Raw genomic sequence first — 11,755 nt, 5'->3', positions numbered from 1 at the left:
CTTTAGATAATGTGCCGATGCCTCCTACCTCCCGGACTTAAGATAATGTGCCGGGGTCTCATACCTCCCGGGCTTTAGATAATAGTGCCGGGGCCTTCATACCTCCCGGGCTTAAGAGAATGTGCCGGGGCCTCGTACCTCCTGGGCTTTAGATAATGTGCCGGGGCCTCATACCTCTCGGATTTTCAAGAATGTGCCGGGGCTTCGTACCTCCCAGACTTTAGATAATGTGCCGGGGCCTCATACCTCCCGGACTTAAGATAATGTGCCGTGGCCTCATATCTCCCGGGCTTAAAAGATTTTGCTTTACCTGATGTATTAGTTTTATTAAATATCAAATCACTAACCTGAAATATTGAATCCGAATTCATTTTCGGTAGAGTGAAACTTCTCTGGTTGAGCTTAATTAGGTGACTAATATAGCTGTATGCTAATGAGTGCATAGCAAATGCTCTTCATGCCAATCCGGGATAGCTGCTGAGTTTTGAGCCCATATGAAATCCACATATAAGATCTGAGTGCCGAGCTGGTCGGACTTGTATGTTTGCCAAGCAGAGTTGGATTTATTTTTGAATAGAAACCATATCTACGTCTTGAGCTCAATTTTCCACAGACGGCGTCGATGATGCGACCCGGGCGAAATGAGTGAGTAGGGTCGGATGCTCCACCGGATCTGCTATCAAAATGATGAAGGAAATAAGAGCAATGTAGATATCTGAACCAGAAACTTCTTTCCCAGGCGGAGAGGATTTCCTGAACTCAAGAAGGAAACCACGTGAATAGGCGCCGGAGGGGTGTCCGGCGTGACCACTCCGATGCTTAAGTCAGTGAATGATTTAAGCTAAGAACCAATGTAACCAATTGATGATTGTGATATTGATGTGAATGAATGAATGTAAATGTAAAGAGAGAACCTGGTATTTATAGTATGAGAAGTAATGATAACCTCGTTCTCCGTGCTACCTACTAATTATAGTAGGACGACTGAGCACACCCTATATTCTGACATGTCAAATCTAATACTGGTCACATCCAACACATCTGATTTTTTCAACCCCTCGGCCTGGTGTCAGAGATGGGACAGTCGCCCACATCCTATTCTACTAGTATACTCGAATGCGGTGCTCATATCGAGGTGGCCCGGGTAGAAAGTTCCCGGGAGCTTGAACGAGAGCCCGGTCATCCAATAACCAGAAGAGAAGTCGTCTCGGTCTTTCAACTGTTCGGCCTCTGGTGACCCTTCTAATAGATTTACCCTGACTTGAGCTATCTGCTAGATATCCCAGGTCGTCCGTGACCCGGGCACAAGAATCGTCCATGACTAGGGCACAACCCCGACACATTATCTTAAGTCCGGGAGGTATGAGGCCCCGACACATTATCTAAAGTCCGGGAGGTACGAGGCCCCAGCACATTCTTTAAAGTCCGGGAGGTATGAGACCCCGGCACATTATCTAAAGTCCGGGAGGTACGAGGCCCCGGCACATTCTTGAAAGTCAGGGAGGTATGAGGCTCCGGCACATTATCTAAAGCCCGGGAGGTACGACTCCCCGGCACATTCTCTTAAGCCCGGGAGGTACGAGGCCCCGACACATTATCTAAAGCCCGGGAGGTACGAGGCCCCGGCACATTCTTGAAAGTCCGGGAGGTATGAGGCCCCGGCACATTATCTAAAGTCCGAGATGTACGAGGCCTTGACACATTCTTGAAAGTCCGGGAGGTATGAGACCCCGGCACGTTATCTTAAGCCCGGGAGGTACGAGGTCCCGACACATTATCTAAGCCCAGGGTTCTCAAACCTGACTCGAGGCTCCGTACCTCGACTATTCATGAAGGTCAGGGCTCCGCACCCTGGTTATCTATTAAGTCTAGAGACCCGTACCCTGGCCCGGGGACCCGTACCTCGGTCATCTTTTAAGTCCAGGGACCCGTACCCCGGTTATCTATTAAGTCCAGGGACCCGTACCCTGGCCCGGGAACCCGTACATCGGTCATCTTTTAAGTCCAGGGACCCTTACCCTTGCCCGAGGACCCGTACCTCGGTCATATTTTAAGTCCAGGGACCCGTACCCCGGTTATCTATTAAGTCCAGGGATTCGTACCCTGGCTCGGGGCTCCGTACCTCGACCATTCATGAAGGCCAGGGCTCCGCACCCTGGTTATCTATTAAATCCAGGGATCCGTACCCTAGCTCGGGGCTCCGCACCTCGACCACTCCCAAGTCCCGGGACGTGCTCCCCGGCCCAAGGCTCCGCACCTTAGTTATTCATAAGCCCAGGGTTCTCAAACCTGGCTTGGGGCTCCGGACTTCGACCATTCCTAAGTCCAGGAGATATGAGGCCCCAGCAATCTATTTTAAAGCCCGGAAGACATGAGGTCCCGGCATCTTATCTCAAGTCCATAAGACGTAAGACTCCGGCATTTCATCCCATCTCTGGGATACATGAAGCCCCCGATGCTTTTACAGACAAACTAAATATTTTCCATGATCGGGCACACAAGACTAATCGGGACAGCGAGTATGATTCTAGCCCGACTATTTAAGGAGGGAGTGATGATACCCTCGGGATAGCCCGGGTTGTGCCCGAGTCATGGACGATTCTTGTGCCCGGGTCACGGACGACCTGGGATATCTAGCAGATAGCTCAAGTCAGGGTAAATCTATTAGAAGGGTCACCAGAGGCCGAACAGTTGAAAGATCGAGACAACTTCTCTTCGGGTTATCAAATGCTCGGGCTCTCGTTCAAGCTCCCGAGAACTTTCTACCCGGGCCACCTCGATATAAGCACCGCACTCGAGTAAACTAGCAGAATAGGATGTGGGCGACTGTCCCATCTCTGACACCAGGCCGAGGGGTTGACAAAATCAGATGGGCTGGATGTGACCAGTATGAGATTTGACATGTCAGAATATAGGGTGTGCTCAGCTGTCCTACTATAATTAGTAGGTAGCACGGAGAACGAGGTCATCATTACTTCTCCTACTATAAATATCAGGTTCTCTCTTTACATTTACATTCATTCATTCACATCAATATCACAACCATCACTTGGTTACATTGGTTCTTAGCTTAAATCATTCACTGACTTAAGCATCGGAGTGGACACGTCGGACACCCCTCCGGCGCCCATTCACGTGGTTACCTTCTTGAGTTCAAGAAATCCTCTCCGCCTGGGAAAGAAGCTTCTGGTTCAGATATCTACATTGCTCTTATTTCCTTCATCATTTTGATAGCAGATCCGGTGGAGCACCCGACCCTGCTCACTCATTTCGCCCGGGTCGCATCAAGATTGATTTTAAATATTGAGATGGAGAAAAATGTGTGCTTAAATAGTTTTGAAAATATGGTAGTTTGATTTATACAAAAAGGCGGAGAAATATATTAGTTGAAATCATTATTTATTCAAGTTTTTTGATATTAAAAAGGGGATATTGTTGGATTTAGAAACTCTAACATTTTTTATTTTGATGATAACAAATTTATTATTGTGTTTCTAATATATTTAATCAAGTGTAAAAGATGCTTTCTCAAAATGATCTCGAATTTAATCTAATTTACGCGGTTCTTTGTTTTGATTTTACTCGGCGCCATTTCATTTGTTGGCGATTGGTTGGCTTTTCAATTTCATAAAAAATAATTAAGACTAGCGTATATATCTGGGGACAGTTACTTTTTTTAATTATTATTATTTAAAAATGATTGATTGTTTTTCTAAAAATTAGTGGTACAACTTTATTAAATATATTTGTAGTTTGTATGGAAAATGTATGAATTTATACAATAATAATTTTAAATATATATATAATTTATTTTGTGGGATAGGGATAGGGATAGGGATAGGGATAGGATAGGTATAGCCCCCGCATTTGAAATTTGTGTATTGAGATATTTAGGATAAAATTATTAACGTTTGACAAAACCAAAAGGGGCAGTAATCTTTCGCGGGGTAGGAGGGAAATAATTAGAACTAAATGGATGGAAATTTTTGGTGATTAATAATATTATCTATTTAAAAATATATTAAGTGGTCAGGAACAGTTGGTGAAATAAACGTGTGATCTTCAGTAGAACGATTTTAGGAATACTTCAATTTATGTTTCTTTCACATGTATTATAAATAGCGATTTATACCCCATGTAGAAATTCATGTGCAAAGTAGTGAAAATGGAGTCGAAGAAAGTTCTACATATGAATAAAGGTGATGGTGAAACTAGCTATGCCAAAAACTCAACTCTTCAGGTAATTAATCTATGTTTATGTCTATATCGACACTTATCTATCTATATTATTAAATTAGAAATCCGACGAAACGATTATGAAAATTACAATTGTACTATCAAGATCTTTTGCGACGACCAAGATGTAAAAATATTAAACAAAATAGACATCAATACATGATACTGCATGTAGATGACATGTTTTGGATGGACCGAGACTTTTTTCGCAAAAATAAAAAAGAAAAAAATATATATATATAATCTATTTGCAAATCATCCATATATTAAGCAACCTCTTATTTAACTTACCATCCAAATTAAATTAACCAACACATCTCAAATTTATCATTAATTTTTTACACACACGGTCTATCACAAGCTAAATATTAAGCAAGAGGGCTTTATTGGTTAAACTTTTTTTTTTTTATTCGTAAAATATCCTTCACTCTTTGAAACATGTAATCCTATTATAAACTACAAAAGATTGTTACTTGATTTTGAAATTAAATAAATAATCCATCAAATTTTAAAATTTATTAGTCACTTTATTTTGGTTTGTAAAATATTTGAAAATTAAATTATCGCTTATAATTTCATATTCTATATATTATTTAGCAAAGATGGAACTAGTAATTAATTATATCTCCATATATTTCCCTCATAAATTATTTTAAAAAAATAGAAAAGGAGAACATTCATTATGAGCATAGAAAATTTGAATTGACGTTTCATTCTTATTTTCTCAGAAATATGCCATAACAAAAACATGGGTCATATTAGATGAAACCCTGAAAAATATGGTTGATAATGAGATCTTCGAGGAATGTTGCTTCAAGATGGTGGATTTTGGTTGCGCATCAGGCCCAAATACATTGTTAGTCGCCTCCCATATCGTGGATACTCTGCAAAATTTTCGTGACAGATTTCAAGAAATTCAAGTTTTTCTGAATGATCTTCCAGGTGAATAAAATGAATTCCTTTAAATTTCATTACTCGAATATCTAAAGCCCACCCTCCACTAAATGTGTGGTTTTGTTCCAATAGATAATGACTTCAACAATTTGTTCAAATTGCTGCAAAATTTCTACAAAGAAAAAGGAACGAAAATGAAGCAGCAATGCTTTGTATATGGCTCGCCAGGATCTTTCTATGATAGAAAGTTTCCAAGCAAGAGTATGCACTTCGCTTATTCTTCTTACAGCATCCATTGGCTCTCTAAGGTATGTGCTTAGATGCACTATTTATGTTTAATAAATGTCCAAAATTAAAGGGGTTTACTTTCTTTCTTTTTAAGGAGTTTTTACTTGGTTTAAAATATCAGATGACATATCATAATATCTACGAGTGTTCCGATCCCCATAAGTATTTATTAGAGTACTTATTGTTTAAATCTTATGATGCCTAATGATAGACCATATTTGGCGTTGACAGGTTCCCGAAGGACTTGAGGACAATAAGGAAAACATATACATAGCCATGACAAGTCCCGCAAAGGTATTGGAAGCATATGCAAACCAATTTCGAAGAGATTTCTCGAAATTCCCAAGTGCGAGAGGTGAGGAATTTGTCTGCGGTGGGCGTATGGTGTTGTCAATAGTTGGACGGCCTATAGAAGATACCTCTTCCATAGATGAAAATGAAAATGGCACAATTCTTGCAGAAATACTTCATGACATGGTCGTTGAGGTAATGTTCTACTACCATTTCGGGGATTTGTCAATAAATTCATTTCAGTTAGTAATTCTCCTCATATTCTTGACATTATTGGATGAAGTGGTCCTTCACATTTTTATGAAATTTCAGACCATGGGTTAAGAATCCAAATATTAAAATTTGGTCATGTCTCATTAGGATAGACACTCCAAGCGTTCTTTTAGATATATTAAAAATCCATTTACCTGATGTGCGAATATATATATATAGGGGCTGATCAAGAAAGATGATCTATATTCTTTTAATGTGCCTATATACACCCCGTGCCCACAAGAAGTTGAGACTATCATCAGCGACGAAGGGTCCTTCAAATTGGACAGGATGGACGGCTATCCAGTCCTATGGGATCCTAGCCAAGACGTAGAAGGTTTACTTTTCGAAAAAAAGAGAAGTGCAAAAGTTGTGGCAGATGGTGTTCGGGCTGTACTTGAACCATTGATGGCCAGCCACTTTGGCGGGAACATGAGTTATAATGTGGTATTCGAAAAGTATGCAGAAAAATTGGCTGAGCATTTGTCTAAGGAGCCATCAATCTTTACAATAGCCATCTCTTTGAGAAGGAAATGACGAAAAGATGCTTGGACGTTTGATGAGCTATGAAACGAGCGGATCATAGTGCATCAAACACCCTTTGTTATGTATATATATATAATATATAATGTTATGCATAGGCTAATACGACGAACTTAAAACTATAAGGAATTAAAAACACCAGTTGGAATTGTGATTTATGATCACTTCTAAATATTATGTATAAATAATACTAAGTGACATGCTTAGATTATAAGGAACATAAAAATTTCTTAATCTTATTTGCCCAACTGTCAGCAATATGCTTGCCTGGATCATGAAATAAGAATTTAATTAGAGGGTGTTATTGAGATATTTCAAATTATGGATCTCAAATTCACAGTTTCGACGAGGATGATCTGTTTTATATATTTTATTTTAGCTAAAGAAAATTGTTAATTCATAGAGCATGAGTTCATTAGATATCGTGGTGGGTAAAATTAATTGCTAAAATATCAATTGTGAAATTTTTTTAATTTAATCATTTGTTTCATAAAATTAAGTTTTTGGTTAAGTTGTCGTCAATTCACGGTCTTATTTTACTAATCTGTATTTTTTAAAATTTTACTCATTTTTTTGTCAAAATACTGATAACAGACACATTATCAATGTACAAAATCATCTTAGTAATTTTTAGTGACACATCATAATTTTTCTCTCCACATCAACAAAATGGTAAAAAAATAACTAAAATTGTAATCAGTAGACAAAGATCATAAATTAATTGACAATATAACTAAAACTCAAAAACAACAACTTATATCCCAAAAATATATTTTTTCTCCAAGTAGTTAGTCTTAAATGGAGTTTTCAGTAATAAGTTAAATTTCGCTTCATTTTTTTATATATAAAAAATTTTGACCATTTTTGTTTGGGAATCAAGTTATTAGCACATGTAATCGAGTTAAGTTAATAGGATTAAGAAATCCCAAGGGTAGCATATAGCAATAGCCCACTTTCAATAAATGAAGTAAACTCTAGCAAGAAAAACATTATGATTAATTTAAAATCAATAAACATAACGTTTGCTCTTTTTTAGATATCTCCCTTCACGCGCGCAGAAAGATTGTTTTAGATTTTAAAATTTAAAATATTTATTCATTAAATAGTATTAATATTTATATAAAATAACAAGTATTCCGGTCCGATGGTTGGATTGTTTTTAAAATAGACCGGTATGAAAACATTAATATATACCTCCACACATACACGTCTGTAGATATACGTATTGCTAATTTCCTACTTTCGACAATTCATAGAGTGAGATGGAATTCAAGAAAATTATTGGTATGAACGCAGGAGATGACAGAACAAGCTACGCCAACAACTCTGGCCTTCAAGTAATTACTTTAACTCTAATTATTATCACATAAAATCAAGCAGCCACTTATTAAAATACTGTAACATCTTGATATAAGTTTCTTGCAGAGAGTTGTGGTATCAAAAACATGGCCTATTTTAGATGAAACTTTAGAAGATATGATTGAAAAAGAGGGATTCCCCGAATGCTGTTTCAAGATGGTGGATTTGGGTTGTGCTTCCGGCCCGAATACCCTTTTGGTCATATCCCATATCATGGATATTTTCCAAGATTTGAGTGTTAGATTTCAGGAGATTCAGATTTTTCTGAATGATCTTCCAGGTGATCGAACAATATGGCCTGAGAGAAATGGAATATTCCAGTACTCCTTTAGTTTCAATGAAAAAATATCTATTAATATTCTGGATTTCTCCCCGCAGAAAATGACTTCAACAATTTGTTCAAATTGGTACAAAGTTTCTACGATGAGAAAGCTGTTGAAAGATCACGATGCTGTATATATGGCTTACCGGGGTCTTTCTACGGCAGATTATTTCCAGACAGGAGTCTTCACTTTGCTTATTCTTCATACAGCGTTCATTGGCTTTCTCATGCATGTTTTTGTACATATATTCGAGCTAACACTTTACTTTTTTATCTAAATTTTGTGGCACCAACTACGATTTCTGGAAGAAAAAAATATCATATGACTCAACTATATGCATGATACATGATAAAAATGTAGATCTGATTTTGTTATTACCAATTTTCACAATATGTTTAAATTTTACTTGAGGTGTATCTTACGCCCAAATTAAATCTAAAGCATTAGATTGGTAGTGATTGGAGCACGTAATTCATGCGCCCAATCCTAGAAATCACTTGTTCTTAAACTAAGACGTACACGTTAAAATTATCGTTTATATTTTTTAGGGGGGGAAATTTTTAAAAGCTCTACCACTGTTAGGGTGAAAACAACTTTGAAAATCACTTGTTCTCAAAGTTTGAGAACTCTAATATAAGTTTAATGGCTTCCGTAGAAATCTCCCTGCGATTATGTTTTGCAATATGAACAATCGACTGTTGCTGTACAAAAGACAGGTCCCCGAAGGACTAGATAAACACAACAAAGAAAATATATACATGGCGACAACGAGTCCTCGGGAGGTATTCGAAGCATATGGGAAGCAATTCCAACGAGATTTCTCCAAATTTCTAAGCTTGAGAGGTGAAGAGATGGTCTCCGGTGGGCGCATGGTGTTATCATTTATAGGAAGAACCGTGGAAGATCCTTCTTCCATGGATGATAATGCTTATTTGACAATGCTTGCAGAAACACTCGATGAAATGGTGGCCGAGGTAGGGCTTCTAAAACTTTTAACCACGGTGGTACAATATATTCGGTATTTTCATCTCTTTAATTACTTAAATTCAGGGTATTATCAGGAAAGATGATTTGCATTCTTTTAACGTACCTATCTACACACCATTCCAACAAGAAGCTGAGGCGATAATCATCAATGAAGGGTCCTTCGAATTGTGCAAGAAGGATGTTTTTCGAGTCCGGTGGGATGCACACGGGAACACCCATGAACCCTTTTTCGATGAAAAAGAAAGTGCAAATCTCGTGGCAAATTGCATTCGGGCTTTAAGCGAGCCAATGCTTGCGAGTCATTTCGGTAGTTGTATAAAATGTGATGATGTGTTTGAGAGGTATGCAAACAAAGTGGCTGCGCATTTGTCAAAGCAGAAGTCGTCATACTATACTATGGTCATCTCATTGAGAAGGAAATGATACCGTCAGATGAAAGAGGATCGTGCTCTGTAAAATACATATTTTACAAGATTTATGGGTTGGTTTCTTGAGTTCACCTGAAAAGCCAAATATACGGATAGAATTTGGATTTTTTTTTCCAGTTCATTTCGATTCAAAATTCATGAAAGGGGATTTTACAATTTTTTTTTCATGTTGTTTGCACAAAAAATTAAATTGGGTAATATTTTGCAAACCAAGTGTTTTGGGAAAACATTTATTACAAAAAGTCTTGTGAGGCAATCTCATAGATTAATTTTGTGAAACAGATCTACAGCTCAATATAATTCATGAAAAAAATATTTATTTTTATGTTTAAAAGTATTACTTTTTTTTTTAAGTATGAATGATCAGTTGACATGTCTCACAGAAATAGATCTTAGAGACCAACTCAAAGTCTATATATACGTGTTTGTAAGTTAAATCTCGATTTTATCTTTAGATACTTACGAGAAAGTTTGTGGAAAATTGAGCTCAAGACGTAGATATGGTTTCTATTCAAAAATAAATCCAACTCTGCTTGGCAAACATACAAGTCCGACCAGCTCGGCACTCAGATCTTATATGTGGATTTCATATGGGCTCAAAACTCAGCAGCTATCCCGGATTGGCATGAAGAGCATTTGCTATGCACTCATTAGCATACAGCTATATTAGTCACCTAATTAAGCTCAACCAGAGAAGTTTCACTCTACCGAAAATGAATTCGGATTCAATATTTCCAGGTTAGTGATTTGATATTTAATAAAACTAATACATCAGGTAAAGCAAAATCTTTTAAGCCCGGGAGATATGAGGCCACGGCACATTATCTTAAGTCCGGGAGGTATGAGGCCCCGGCACATTATCTAAAGTCCGGGAGGTACGAGGCCCCAGCACATTCTTTAAAGTCCGGGAGGTATGAGACCCCGGCACATTATCTAAAGTCCGGGAGGTACGAGGCCCCGGCACATTCTTGAAAGTCAGGGAGGTATGAGGCTCCGGCACATTATCTAAAGCCCGGGAGGTACGACTCCCCGGCACATTCTCTTAAGCCCGGGAGGTACGAGGCCCCGGCACATTATCTAAAGCCCGGGAGGTACGAGGCCCCGGCACATTCTTGAAAGTCCGGGAGGTATGAGGCCCCGGCACATTATCTAAAGTCCGAGATGTACGAGGCCTTGACACATTCTTGAAAGTCCGGGAGGTATGAGACCCCGGCACGTTATCTTAAGCCCGGGAGGTACGAGGTCCCGACACATTATCTAAGCCCAGGGTTCTCAAACCTGACTCGGGGCTCCGTACCTCGACTATTCATGAAGGTCAGGGCTCCGCACCCTGGTTATCTATTAAGTCTAGAGACCCGTACCCTGGCCCGGGGACCCGTACCTCGGTCATCTTTTAAGTCCAGGGACCCGTACCCCGGTTATCTATTAAGTCCAGGGACCCGTACCCTGGCCCGGGAACCCGTACATCGGTCATCTTTTAAGTCCAGGGACCCTTACCCTTGCCCGAGGACCCGTACCTCGGTCATATTTTAAGTCCAGGGACCCGTACCCCGGTTATCTATTAAGTCCAGGGATTCGTACCCTGGCTCGGGGCTCCGTACCTCGACCATTCATGAAGGCCAGGGCTCCGCACCCTGGTTATCTATTAAATCCAGGGATCCGTACCCTAGCTCGGGGCTCCGCACCTCGACCACTCCCAAGTCCCGGGACGTGCTCCCCGGCCCAAGGCTCCGCACCTTAGTTATTCATAAGCCCAGGGTTCTCAAACCTGGCTTGGGGCTCCGGACTTCGACCATTCCTAAGTCCAGGAGATATGAGGCCCCAGCAATCTATTTTAAAGCCCGGAAGACATGAGGTCCCGGCATCTTATCTCAAGTCCATAAGACGTAAGACTCCGGCATTTCATCCCATCTCTGGGATACATGAAGCCCCCGATGCTTTTACAGACAAACTAAATATTTTCCATGATCGGGCACACAAGACTAATCGGGACAGCGAGTATGATTCTAGCCCGACTATTTAAGGAGGGAGTGATGATACCCTCGGGATAGCCCGGGTTGTGCCCGAGTCATGGACGATTCTTGTGCCCGGGTCACGGACGACCTGGGATATCTAGCAGATAGCTCAAGTCAGGGTAAATCTATTAGAAGGGTC

At 39.8% G+C, this 11,755-nt stretch overlaps 2 protein-coding genes across 2 annotated transcripts; both read left to right on the top strand.

The window, feature by feature from the left end:
* The first annotated feature begins 4,080 nt into the window (after nt 1-4,080).
* Nucleotides 4,081-6,697, top strand: LOC142546867 (benzoate carboxyl methyltransferase-like). The gene is made up of 5 exons (XM_075654826.1): nt 4,081-4,240; nt 4,965-5,178; nt 5,263-5,438; nt 5,650-5,904; nt 6,142-6,697. The coding sequence occupies exons 1-5, from the start codon at nt 4,148-4,150 to the stop codon at nt 6,496-6,498; spliced, it is 1,095 nt and encodes a 364-aa protein (XP_075510941.1). The 5' UTR covers nt 4,081-4,147; the 3' UTR covers nt 6,499-6,697.
* Nucleotides 6,698-7,722: 1,025 nt separating this feature from the next.
* Nucleotides 7,723-9,756, top strand: LOC142546868 (benzoate carboxyl methyltransferase-like). Its single transcript, XM_075654827.1, has 5 exons — nt 7,723-7,841; nt 7,930-8,143; nt 8,242-8,412; nt 8,901-9,160; nt 9,237-9,756. Exons 1-5 carry the CDS (start codon nt 7,767-7,769, stop codon nt 9,594-9,596), a joined length of 1,080 nt encoding a protein of 359 aa, XP_075510942.1. The 5' UTR covers nt 7,723-7,766; the 3' UTR covers nt 9,597-9,756.
* Nucleotides 9,757-11,755: the final 1,999 nt, after the last annotated feature.

This window comes from Primulina tabacum, chromosome 5 (genome assembly GCF_025594145.1).
Source record: "Primulina tabacum isolate GXHZ01 chromosome 5, ASM2559414v2, whole genome shotgun sequence".
Classification (NCBI taxonomy): domain Eukaryota; kingdom Viridiplantae; phylum Streptophyta; class Magnoliopsida; order Lamiales; family Gesneriaceae; genus Primulina; species Primulina tabacum.
This window is presented reverse-complemented; position numbering and strand designations above follow the sequence as displayed.